The sequence below is a fragment of the Panthera onca genome, chromosome A3, assembly GCF_046562875.1.
Source record: "Panthera onca isolate mPanOnc1 chromosome A3, mPanOnc1 haplotype 2, whole genome shotgun sequence".
NCBI lineage: Eukaryota > Metazoa > Chordata > Mammalia > Carnivora > Felidae > Panthera > Panthera onca.
The window spans coordinates 109,986,176-109,997,127 of NC_138341.1; the positions used below are offsets into that span (position 1 = coordinate 109,986,176).

Consider the following 10,952-nt stretch of genomic DNA (forward strand, 5'->3'; position numbering starts at 1 on the left):
TTGGGAACACGTCCTGTCCTGGCTCCCTTTGGTCCTTGCTCTGGTGGGACATGGAACCAAGCGTTGAGAGGGCGGCCACAGCCTACACCCTGACTGGGGTGAGGGACCACCTCCATATCTAAGTATTATCCAAGCTTGGGGAGGAAGGGGTCTTTAGTGTATCTCCTTGGGTTTAAGGAAGTCGGGCCTTATCCTGCTTTGGGGTTAGAAAGAAGCAGCTCAGGATCAGTTGGCTAGGAGGGAAGGGAGGGAGCCAGCAATCCCTGTTGGACCAAATTGAACTGGGAACTAGGCCTATCAAGCCCATTAAAGTTGGTGTCCTTGTAGGAGTGGGGCCAGAAGGCAGAGCAAAAGGAATGTTGGGGCAACTCCTGTGGTCCAGGTTGGAGTTCAGAGGTACATACAGGGCCTCCCTTGGTTTACTTTTGATGCTTAAAGAGGGAGCCCTTTAGGCCTTTCAGTGATTAGCATTTCCGAGCCTGGTGGCTGGTTATCCTGGGGACAGTACAGGAGGAAGATAAAATTCCTGGGATACATTGCACCCCCAAGAGGCTGAGGAAGAATGGGCAACTCGCTTTGTGGTGCCCTCCAGGGGGCACCCCAGTCCAAAGGTGAAGATTGGTGCCTCTGCTGATCTCTAACCCCTTTTCTCCTGTCAGGGCCCAGCCCCTCCCTCATTGAGGCCCTCAGGCCCCCTTGGTTCCAACTAGGGGAGGGCCTGGGCTTGGGGAGGCCAGGTAGCTCTGGGCCCCAAACCGGTTTTCCCACCTTCACCAGGGCTGGCACATCACCACTGTGGTTCCCTCCCCACTACTTCCTTTCAGTTCTTCCTCTCTCCACCCTGGAATGTTGGGGGTGGGGGGATATCTAGGCCATCTTTTGTCCCTTGCCTGCCCTGGGTGTGGTCCCTTCCAGAAAGGCAAGACCAATATGTATGATTTTAAAACAAGAAGGTAGAGTGACGATTCCATACTTGGCCTTCCACACTCCTGGAACTCAGGGTTTCCCTGTAAGCCTTAAAGGCAATGAAACTAAGTGACGGCAAAAAGTAGTTGGGATTCCCCTTACCCCCATCTGAGCTATGGAGGAGAAAACTGGAAAGTCCTAAGAAAGCCCAGCCTACCCCCTGGCCTGCTCTGGAGTTAAGACGGGAGCGGTAGGTTTCTCCCCAGGTGCCCCTGTTCAACCCAGTCCCTCATCTCAAATACCAACAAGGCAAATTATTTCCATTTGTCTTCTCTTCTGCTGGAACTGAGATCATCTCAATAATGATGGCACCAAGTGATGTTAATAGGGCCCTTGCTGTGTGCCAGGCGCTGTGCTAAGCATTTTAGATGCTCACAAAACCCCTATGAGGTAGGTGAAACCACGAGAAAACAGACACAGAGAGGTCCAGTAATGTGCCCAAAGCCACATTGCTAGTCTTCGGTGGAAGCAAACTTTCTTCCCTGGCTGACCCTAGGAGTCCCTTGACTGCTACTTTGTGTCCTTTCACTAAGACAGAACCCACACCCCTAACCCTTCTAAAAATAGTGCTCCTTTGAAATGGAACTGGCTACTGAAGTCCATTTTTAACCCATGGAAGAACCGCTCTTTGGAGGGAGATGAGGGATTATGGGAGTGTTTACAGGAGCTATTGCAGCTTTTATACCTGTAGCCAATTCCCATACCCTCAGTCCCCATACAAATGCAGATCTGTAAGTACCCTTCCCATTTTCCTCCCTCTTACCCCACTGGGACAAATAGAACCATTCCCACTTCACAAAGGGGGAAAATAAGGTTAAGGAGTTAAATAACCTGCCGGAGGCACTGGCCTTGAGCCGAGTATTCTCCTTGGGAGTCTGGGTGACATATTAAATGCCCTACCAGGACACTGCTGGGAAGGGCAGTAGTGGTGATGGCCTTAATAGCACAGAGCTTTGAGAAGGGACCCAGCAAGGAGGCACTGTCACACAGCCTATCACACAATCCAGATGGGAAGCAGCAGATGATTAATTACAGTGGACACCCAGATAAAGCTGAGGAACATTGGGATGCTGCCTTCACTTGGGACTGATAGCTGAAGGATCCAGAAGGGGAATCTCGGCCCTGAGGATGCTGGGGCAGGGATTCTGAGGGCCCAGTTGGGTTTGGCAGGTCCCAGGGTGGGCCAGTGGCTGATCAGGTGGAGTGGGCGCAGATGCTGGGAAGACAAGGCCACCTAATCGCCTATTCAAAGCTGGGGCCTGAGAGTAGGTAGAGGGAGAAAACTACAATTCCCAGAAGCCCCTGTTCCCCTCCGAGTCAAGGATAGTTGCCATGGTTTCAGAAAACAATATGGCTGCTCCCAGCTGGGAAGCGAGTTTCCCGGTTTGAGAGGCAGAGGCCGGTCTGGGCGCCTTCGGTGGCGAAAGAAGAGGCATCTGAGAGATCGTGCGGTTTGGCGCTGACGCTGCACGACTGGAACGGTCTTGCCTTGCTGGGGGTGCCAATGGCTGGCAGCGTGGACGAGGAGGCGTTGCACCAGCTGTACCTGTGGGTAGACAACATCCCCCTATCCCGGCCCAAGAGAAATCTCTCCAGGGACTTCAGTGATGGAGGTGTGCACCTTAGTGTGTGTGCACCCCTGTGTGTGTCCCATGTGTCCGTGTTTGTCTACATATTCTGTATGTACGTGTGTAAGGGGTCTGTGTGCATGTGTCTCTTTGTGTTTCTGTGCGTGTGGGTATGTGTATGTTGGGGGGGGGGGGGTGTCTGACTATCTCCTGGAACTTCAATTATACAAATGTGTGCGCGTGTGTGTTTATCTGTATCTGTGGGAATATGGCTGTGTGTGGGTCTATATGTATGTCCCCTTGTTCTATTCTTTAGGCATGTGTGGTTGTGGTGTCTGAGTGTGAGTCTGTGATGCCCTCCTGGGACTTTAATGACTAAGACGTGTGTCTGTGTATGTTTTTGTGCATCTCTCTGTATGTACTTCTTCATTACTATATTCTATATATCTGTCTTGTGGGATTCTGAGCTTGTGTATGTGCATATGTTTGTTGATACATTCTGTCCTGTATGCATGTAGGGGGTCTTGTGTGCATATGTGTTTGTGATCCTGGGACTTTGCTGTTGGAGTGTGTGTGTGTGTGTGTGTGTGTCCATGTGAATGCCTAGGGTGGGGCCCCAGGCTCCTGATAGGCTCTCTTGGAGACTCCTTCTCTGAAGACCAGACACCTCAGTTTTCATATGCTTGAGTTAATGGGGATGGGATGCTGCTTCTCTGGGGTATGCTGGAGGCTGATCACTCATTTCTAATCTTGCTTTCTTGAACTCCTTCCCTCTCCTCCACCACCCCTCCCTCCCTATCATCCGTTCCCTTTCCACACCTCCACCCATCCGCTTGGTCACACCATTCTGTAACCCCCAATTCTCTCATTACATGCACATCTTCTCCCTACTCCTTCTCCCTTACCTACTGCCTCCTCCCCCACCTTCCACATCTGCTTCCATTCCCTCAGTCCTGGTCGCAGAAGTCATCAAGTTTTACTTCCCCAAGATGGTGGAGATGCACAATTATGTCCCTGCCAACTCTCTCCAACAGAAGCTCAACAACTGGGGTCACCTAAACAGGTAGCAGAATACTTGGGTGCACTAGCGAAATCTCTAACCCCGTTCCCCCCTCCCCACCCCCAGGATCCCAGGGAGCTGGGACTCTGTTGGTGTCAGGGTAGGGAGGGACAACGCAGGCAGAACTGGTAACAAAATCAAGGGTTTGTTGTTGTTGTTTTTGAGGAGACAAAGGAAAAGTGACAACCAAGATTCTGGCTCATTCCCCCAGGGCTGCACCCCCTTCCTTCTCCCCCACGCCCCTCACTTCATTCCCCGAGGACCCAGTCCTCCAGTCCTGTGTCTATTCCCAGGAAGGTGCTGAACAAGCTGAACTTCTCGGTACCAGAGGACGTGATGCGCAAGATCGCGCAATGCGCGCCAGGCGTGGTGGAGTTAGTGCTCATTCCGCTGAGGCAGCGCCTGGAGGAGCGCCAGAGGCGCAGGAAGCAGGGCGCGGGCTCCTTACAGGTGCCACCCCACTCAAGTTTCTCCCACTACTTTGTGGGAGCTTCCCAGGCAGCGGGAAGCCCCGCCGTGGCAAGAAGTGTGGGAGAAGGGTGTCTGGCAAAGGGAGCCTGGTCTTGGGGACCACGGAAGAGACATGGGGCTCCTTGGGGATGAGCGAATCCTACCTCACAGTAAACCCTGGGGGTTCTTTCAGGAGCTGGCTCCCCAGGATGGCACTGGCTACATGGATGTGGGTAAAGTGGCCTTTACTTTTCTTCTCTCCCAGGAGAAGCTTTCCTCCTGTCCTTCCTTCCTATGGGGGAAGGGGGGCCGGGGTTGGGGGAAGCAAGGGAGAAGTCAGGAAAATAGGACTCCAGCACGGTTAACTCCTCCACTTGCCTGGTCTCAGGTTTGTCCCAGAAGGCCCGAGGGGAAGGTGACCCGGACTCTCAGGGAGGAGGGCAGCTCAGGTAAGGAGGCTGGGAGTTCCTACCTCACCAGGCCTGGTGATCTCCCTACACAGGGCTGGCAGGTAAGGGTGGTGGCAGGTTGTTCCTGGGAAAGCAGGAAGTGGGGGTGTAGGGGACGGGGAGCGAAGGCCTGGCCGAGGGGCATTGGAAGGATGAGAATGGGGCCTGAGGTTCGGGCCTCCGCTAAGCTGCTTCCCACCCCAGGGGGGGTCGGCTGCCAGCGCCCCGACCTCCGGGATATAGTCAGGCACTGCAGGGCGACCCAAGCTTCGTCCTCCAGATCGCTGAAAAGGAGCAGGAGCTGTTGGCCTCTCAGGAGACTGTGCAGGTGAGGGTGACTGGGAAGGCGCGGGTGGTGGTGGGGCGGTGGGTGCTTAGGGCCTGCAGTGGTGGGGACAGAAGGCAGCGGGCCTCTGGCTTGACCTTTGTGCGGCGCGGCCCAGGTCCTGCAGATGAAGGTGAGGCGCTTAGAGCATTTGCTGCAGCTCAAGAACGTGCGCATCGACGATCTCTCCCGGCGGCTCCAGCAGGCAGAGCGTAAGCAGCGGTGAGCGGCGGCCGGGGCCGCGCGGGGACGCCCCAGTACCCGCCAGAGCCCGGACGCCTAGACCGACGCACCCACCCACGCACCCACCGACGGACTGACGGACCTACCGGCGCGCGGAGCCAGCAGCTCCAAAGAGCCTCATGGGCGCCAGCGCTCCCCTCCCTTGGGTTGGGGGTGAGTTGGGGGGCAGTGAGGCAGGAGCCCTCAGAACGCAGCCCCCCGGACTGACCCACCTCCTTCCACTCCATCCGGGTCAGGAGAATGGACCGCTTTGCAGAACCCAGAAGCCACGTGCAGAGACCTGGCATGCTCCCCAAAGCCATGCCCGACACCAGGGGCCCCACCTTGGTGCTCCCTGCTCTGGGCCTTAGGGGGCGGTGCCCGGACTCGGTGCACACCCCTAGAAACAGGTCCCCGCCCAGCCCTGAGGACTGCGGCGTCTCCATCCGGGCTAGTTCTCTGCGCTCTGGACCTCGGGGGAAGCTGCCCGAGGCAGCTGAGGGAGAAGCTTCCCTCTCCGGCGCGCTCACCTGGGGCCCAACTCGAGGCTGGAGAGCACAGCAGCTGGAGAGGAAGGGGTGAGGAGTGGCTTCAGCCAGGAGTGGGGAAGACATGGGCTGTGCCTGTTCCAAACACTCTTCCCTCCCCTCCTAGGGGGCACCTTTGAGAATGTTTTGGAGATACAGGACCGCACTACCCCCATTAAAGAAGTTGTGCTATCTTTCCTGCGACTGCCTTCTCTGTCTAGATTTCTTGCCCTTCTTAAGCCGCACTGCCCGCCCCCCCCCCCCCCCATTTTGAGTGAAAGAGCCTTGTAGGCCCAGAGTGGGTTTCACCTTTGGTCAGCTGGGCCCTGGGTGGCCACTGCCTGGTAGGTTGATGATATCACAGGGTCAGGTCTTGTGCACTAGAACAGCCTGACTTCTAACACTGGCCTTAGACTGACCCCCAAACTCACCCTCACAGAATCTTCTAGCCCTGTCCAAACCCAACTCCAAACCCAGGCTTCAGATTCTCCCCAAATGTAGCCGCACCCTCACCCTCAACGCTGCCCATGGACTGACCCCTAAACCTGTCCTCTGTGTGACTCCCAACCCTGCTCACAGACTTGATCCATAGTTCTATGGACTGAGGCCAAGCTTGATTCCCAACCCTGACCAAGATACTATGGCCATGATATGACCCTAACTCTGAAAATTTACTGACTACTGGCATTACATTTTGAGACCCCACAATTCTATTCCTAGACATATTTCAGCATATACCCAGGGGAAACTTAAGCTCTTGTGTTCTGTATTCTGTAACACAGGTATAGCAATAGTCATAGCAACATTCTTTGTAATAGAAAAGAATTGAAAATAACTTGTATTAGTTTCTATCGCTGTGTAAGAAATCACCACAAACTTAAAACAGCACAAATTTATTATCTCATCTTTTCTGTGTGTCAAGAGTCCAGGTGTGGCCTAGCTGGGCCCTCTGCTTCAGAGTTTCTCATAAGGCTGCACTCAAAGTGGTGGCTAGGGCTGTGGTTTCACCTGAAGTCTTAACTGGGGAAGGATTCACTTCCAAGTTCACTTGGTTGTTGACAGAGTTCAGTTCCTTGTGGGCTGTAGGACTGAGGGTTTCAGTTTCTTGCTAGTTGTTGGCTGGTGCCCTCATTTCCTTGCCATTTGGTCACTTCCAGTATGCTAGCTCACTTCATCAAAGCCAGCAAGGGAGAGAGTTAACAGAGTCTTCTTGCAAGATGGCAATTACAATCCTATCTAATATAATCACAGAAGTGACACCCATCACATTTGTTGTATCCTATTTTTTTTCTTTTTTTTTCCCCTCCCTCCCTCCTGTTGTATCCTATTTATTACAAGTCATGAGGTCCAGCCCACATTCAAGGGGAGAGGTGTGCATGGGTGTGAATACCAGGAGACAGGGATCATTGGGAGCCATTGTAGGAACTGTCTGTCTACCACAAGGAGGAAAAAAGCAATGAAAGGATAAAATCTAGGATAGTGGTTACCTCTGAGAGGAAGCAGAAGGCAGAGATGCAAGAAGCATAGGAGTGAGTTATTTTTAATGTTTTAGTCCTTGGGCAGGTGGTGGGTTTACAGGTGTTCATAGTGGGCTGTTTATGGACAAGCAGGGAGAGAGTGTTATGAACTAAGGACTATGGGTAGCCCAATTCTGTTCACCTGAGCTCCTAAAATAATAAATAAAAATACAATTGATGACTACTCCTGACCTTGGTCTGAGCCTCTTCCCTGCCTCTTCTCTGCACTCAACCAGGTCTTAGGTTAACACTGGCTTCAGCCTGACCTTCTACTTTCCCCAAATTAACCACCAGCCCTCACACATATTGACCCCAGCTCTAGCACTGTTATCTTGCTGTAGTCTGCACTGATTCTCCAAAGTTCTGTTCTCTGAATCTGTCATCATGGACCACACACACCTGGAGACTCCTATGTGTGGAGCTGGTAGGAATGGTTTGTGGAGGGGCTTGGGGACCAGGAGGTTGGGTAGGGTATGGTTCTGCCTGACGGGAGGACAGTGGGCCCAGAATACAGGTGTGGTGGCAGGGATCACCCTCTCAAGAGTCTGCTGGCTTCCTCCACGGCAGAGGCTAGGCCAAGTCCTGGAGGTTCCTTTTCCTCGAGTTCCTGCCCCAACCCTGGCTATTCCTAATACCTGGATGTGCCTGAATCTAAAATCATGTTCGAAACCCTACAAATTAAATCCCCAAACGATGGAGAATTTTACTGAATGTTTCTTGGGAATAAATATGAAAGTGGATTACATCACACATTATAATTCTATACCTCTTCTCAACATCTCTCTTATTCTCCAAACTTCCCCTCTGACAGCCATTGCCATATTTTCCCCCTCTGATCCTCACACCCCTCTTCCCTTTCTGACCCACAGGAAATCTGATTTCTTCTGGTTCATTCATTTATTAATTCCTCAAATGTTTGTTTAGTGCCTACTATGTACTAAATGCCAGGAACACAAATGTAAAACACAATTTGTCTCCCCAAGTGTTTACAATCCTAGAAGAGGAGAAGGCATGCAAAAAGATACTTAAATTTTGGGGGCGCCTGGGTGGCTCAGTCGGTTAAGCGGCCGACTTCAGCTCAGGTCATGATCTCGCGGTCCATGAGTTCAAGTCCCGCGTCAGGCTCTGTGCTGACAGCTCAGAGCCTGGAGCCTGTTTCAGATTCTGTGTCTCCCTCTCTCTGACCCTCCCCCGTTCATGCTCTGTCTCTCTCTGTCTCAAAAATAAATAAACGTTAAAAAAAAATTCTTTAAAAAAAAAAAAAGATACTTAAATTTTGTTGTTACTCAATGTTTTGAATAATAAAACACACATAAAAAGTAAAAAGTCCACTCGGTGCCCACACACATGTAATAGGGTTAATTTTGGTTTCTGTGCATTCTTCCAGAACGTCTTTTTGTGAATGCAAGCAAATATTCACCTTTATGGCTATTCTGCCCCCCGCCCTTTTCTTACCATAAAAGGGAAGCATACTACCCACTCTGTCCTGTATCTTGATTTTCCACTCCATACAATCTCTTACAGGTATGCAATGGTCAATGTTATATGCCAACTTTACTGGGCCACAGGGTGCCCAGATATTTGGTCAAACATTCTTGGTGTTTCTGTGAGGGTGTTTTCAGATGAGATTTGCATTTAAATTTAAAGGTAGGGGCACCTGGGTGACTCAGTTGGTTAAACGTCTGACTTTGGTTCAGGTCATGATCTCAAGATTGTGAGACCGAGCCCTGTGTCGGTCTCTACACTGGGTATGGAGCCTGCTTAAGACGCTCTCTCCCTTTCCTTTTGCCCTCTGCTTTCCCTCAAAAATAAAATAAAATAAAATAAAATAAAATAAAATAAAATAAAATAAAATAAAGATAAAAATAAATAAAGGTAGACTGAGTAAAACAGATTGCTCTCCCTAATGTGCATGGACCTCATCCAATCAGTTGAAGGCCAGAATAGAATATAAAGGGTGTCTCTTCCCTGAGTAAGAGAAACTTTCTTCTTTCTGATGGTCTTTGAACTGGGACTTTTTTTTTTTTTTTTCTTTCTGCCTTTGGACTCTAACTGAAATGTCAATTCTCCCTTTGTCTTGAGCCTGCCAGCCTTTGGATTTGACTCTCCTAGGTTCCAGTTTGCTGACTCATTCTGTAGATCTTGCTACTTTCCAGTTAGCTCTCTTATCACAAGAGCTTATTACTTATAATAAGTCTGTATCTGTATCACCTATATAACCTAAAGCCCTGTCTCTGTATCGTCTCCCATTAGTTCTGTTTCTCTGGTGAACTTCAACTAATACAATATTTTTCCATACCGTTACATTGAAAACTTCCTGTTTTAAAAGCCATATAATATTCTATTGTGTGTACAAAATTTAATTACTCAGTCCTCTGTTCATGGACATGTAAGTTGTTTCTGTTATTAAAAACAATAATGCAACAATGAATAACCTCCTGCATCCATATTTAGTATTTCATGCAAGTATAGCTGCATGGTTAATTCTACGTTAGGACAAAGAATATGTACATTTGTAATCTTGGTGGATATTGTGAAATTGTCCTTCGCAAGGGCATGGTTCAGAGCAGAGGCTGAAGACTGGTGGCCTGTTGCCCTGTGTTGGTTTGCACAGTGTCATGTTTTTACAAAACTGGTAATTTTCGTACTGATGAGGAGGTGAGGCAACTAGAACTCTCCTAGTACTCTGCTGATGGGGTATGAGTTCAACCATTTCAGAAAATCGTTTGGCAGTTTCCTATAAAATTAAACACCTGCCTATGCTATTGTGTCAGTTAGGGTTTAATCATAGAAACATAGAAACAAAAAACATAGTTGGCTTTGGGTCAACTGTTAAACAATTTCTGTAAGACTGTTGTTTTGTATCTGATGCTGGAGCTTAAAGTCTACAGGTCATGCCGTTGGGAAGGGAGGATGGATGTAAAGTGGGGGAGAGAAAGGACAAGCCAGAACCCATGAGAATAAGCTGAAAGCTTTGATTGCCAACTCGAGCTCGTGTCAGTTCCCACTACCTCCAAATTTGATGATATGGGTGTCTTGCAGGAGAGGCTGGTGCCCTCTGTTATCTGACCCAGGAGTCAAAGAAACTGAAGGAGGATCCTGAAGGAGGATGGAGTAGTTGCAAGCCTGACTGTGATCCCATGTCAATGACGTGAGCCAGCAGATAGGTAACAAAGTGTATGGGCTAGACAACTTCTGCCTAGACTTTGCAAGTCTGCCAATACAGCCACTGCTTTTCTTTTGCCCTCCGAATATCATGCCAAAATGCTTGCTGTGGGGGTGCCTGGGTAGCTCAGTAGGTTGAACATCTGACTCTTGATTTTGGCTCAGATCATGATTCCAGAGTCGTGGGATTGAGCCCTGCATTGGGCTCCGTGCTGAGTGTGGAGCCTGCTTAAGATTCTCCCTCCCTCTCTCTCTCTCCCTCTCTGTCTGCCCCTCTCCCCAAATCACACTCACTCTAAAATAAAAAGTAAAGGGGCACCTGGGTGGCTCAGTCGGTTAAGCGTCCGACTTCGGCTCAGGTCATGATCTCACGGTCCATGGGTTCGAGCCCCGCGTTGGGCTCTGTGCTGACAGCTCAGGGCCTGGAGCCTGCTTCAGATTCTGTGTCTCCCTCTCTCTCTGACCCTCCCCTGTTCGTGCTCTGTCTCTCTCTGTCTCAAAAATAAATAAACATTAAAAAAAATTAAAAATAAAATAAAATAAAATAAAATAAAAAGTAAAAAGGGTGCCTGGGTAGCTCAGTCAGTTGGGCATCCAACTTCAGCTCAGGTCATGATCTCACAGTTTGTGGGTTTGAGCCCTGCATCGGGCTCTGTGCTGACAGCTCGGATCCTGGAGCCTGGAGCCCCTGCTTCGAGTTCTG

At 50.2% G+C, this 10,952-nt stretch overlaps 1 protein-coding gene across 2 annotated transcripts; it reads left to right on the forward strand.

Moving 5' to 3' along the window:
* The first annotated feature begins 70 nt into the window (after positions 1–70).
* Positions 71–5,771, forward strand: SPEF1 (sperm flagellar and cilia associated 1). Of its 2 annotated transcripts, XM_060613344.2 has the most exons (8): positions 71–2,579; positions 3,486–3,597; positions 3,888–4,044; positions 4,238–4,277; positions 4,433–4,493; positions 4,698–4,821; positions 4,937–5,040; positions 5,298–5,771. In XM_060613344.2, exons 1-8 carry the CDS (start codon positions 2,471–2,473, stop codon positions 5,620–5,622), a joined length of 1,032 nt encoding a protein of 343 aa, XP_060469327.1. In that variant the 5' UTR covers positions 71–2,470; the 3' UTR covers positions 5,623–5,771. The 2 variants fall into 2 exon arrangements, with proteins under 2 accessions (XP_060469327.1, XP_060469338.1); XM_060613355.2 differs by having other exon boundaries at positions 4,937–5,411.
* The last annotated feature ends 5,181 nt before the right edge of the window (positions 5,772–10,952 follow it).

Excerpts from the sequence above, each read along its gene's own strand:
- SPEF1 (XM_060613344.2), top strand. The coding sequence starts at position 2,471 with ATGGCTGGCAGCGTGGACGAGGAGGCGTTGCACCAGCTGTACCTGTGG. Across the intron at positions 4,822-4,936 it reads CCTCTCAGGAGACTGTGCAG|GTCCTGCAGATGAAGGTGAG; the intron begins GTGAGGGTGACT and ends GGCGCGGCCCAG. Across the intron at positions 5,041-5,297 it reads CAGGCAGAGCGTAAGCAGCG|GAGAATGGACCGCTTTGCAG; the intron begins GTGAGCGGCGGC and ends CATCCGGGTCAG.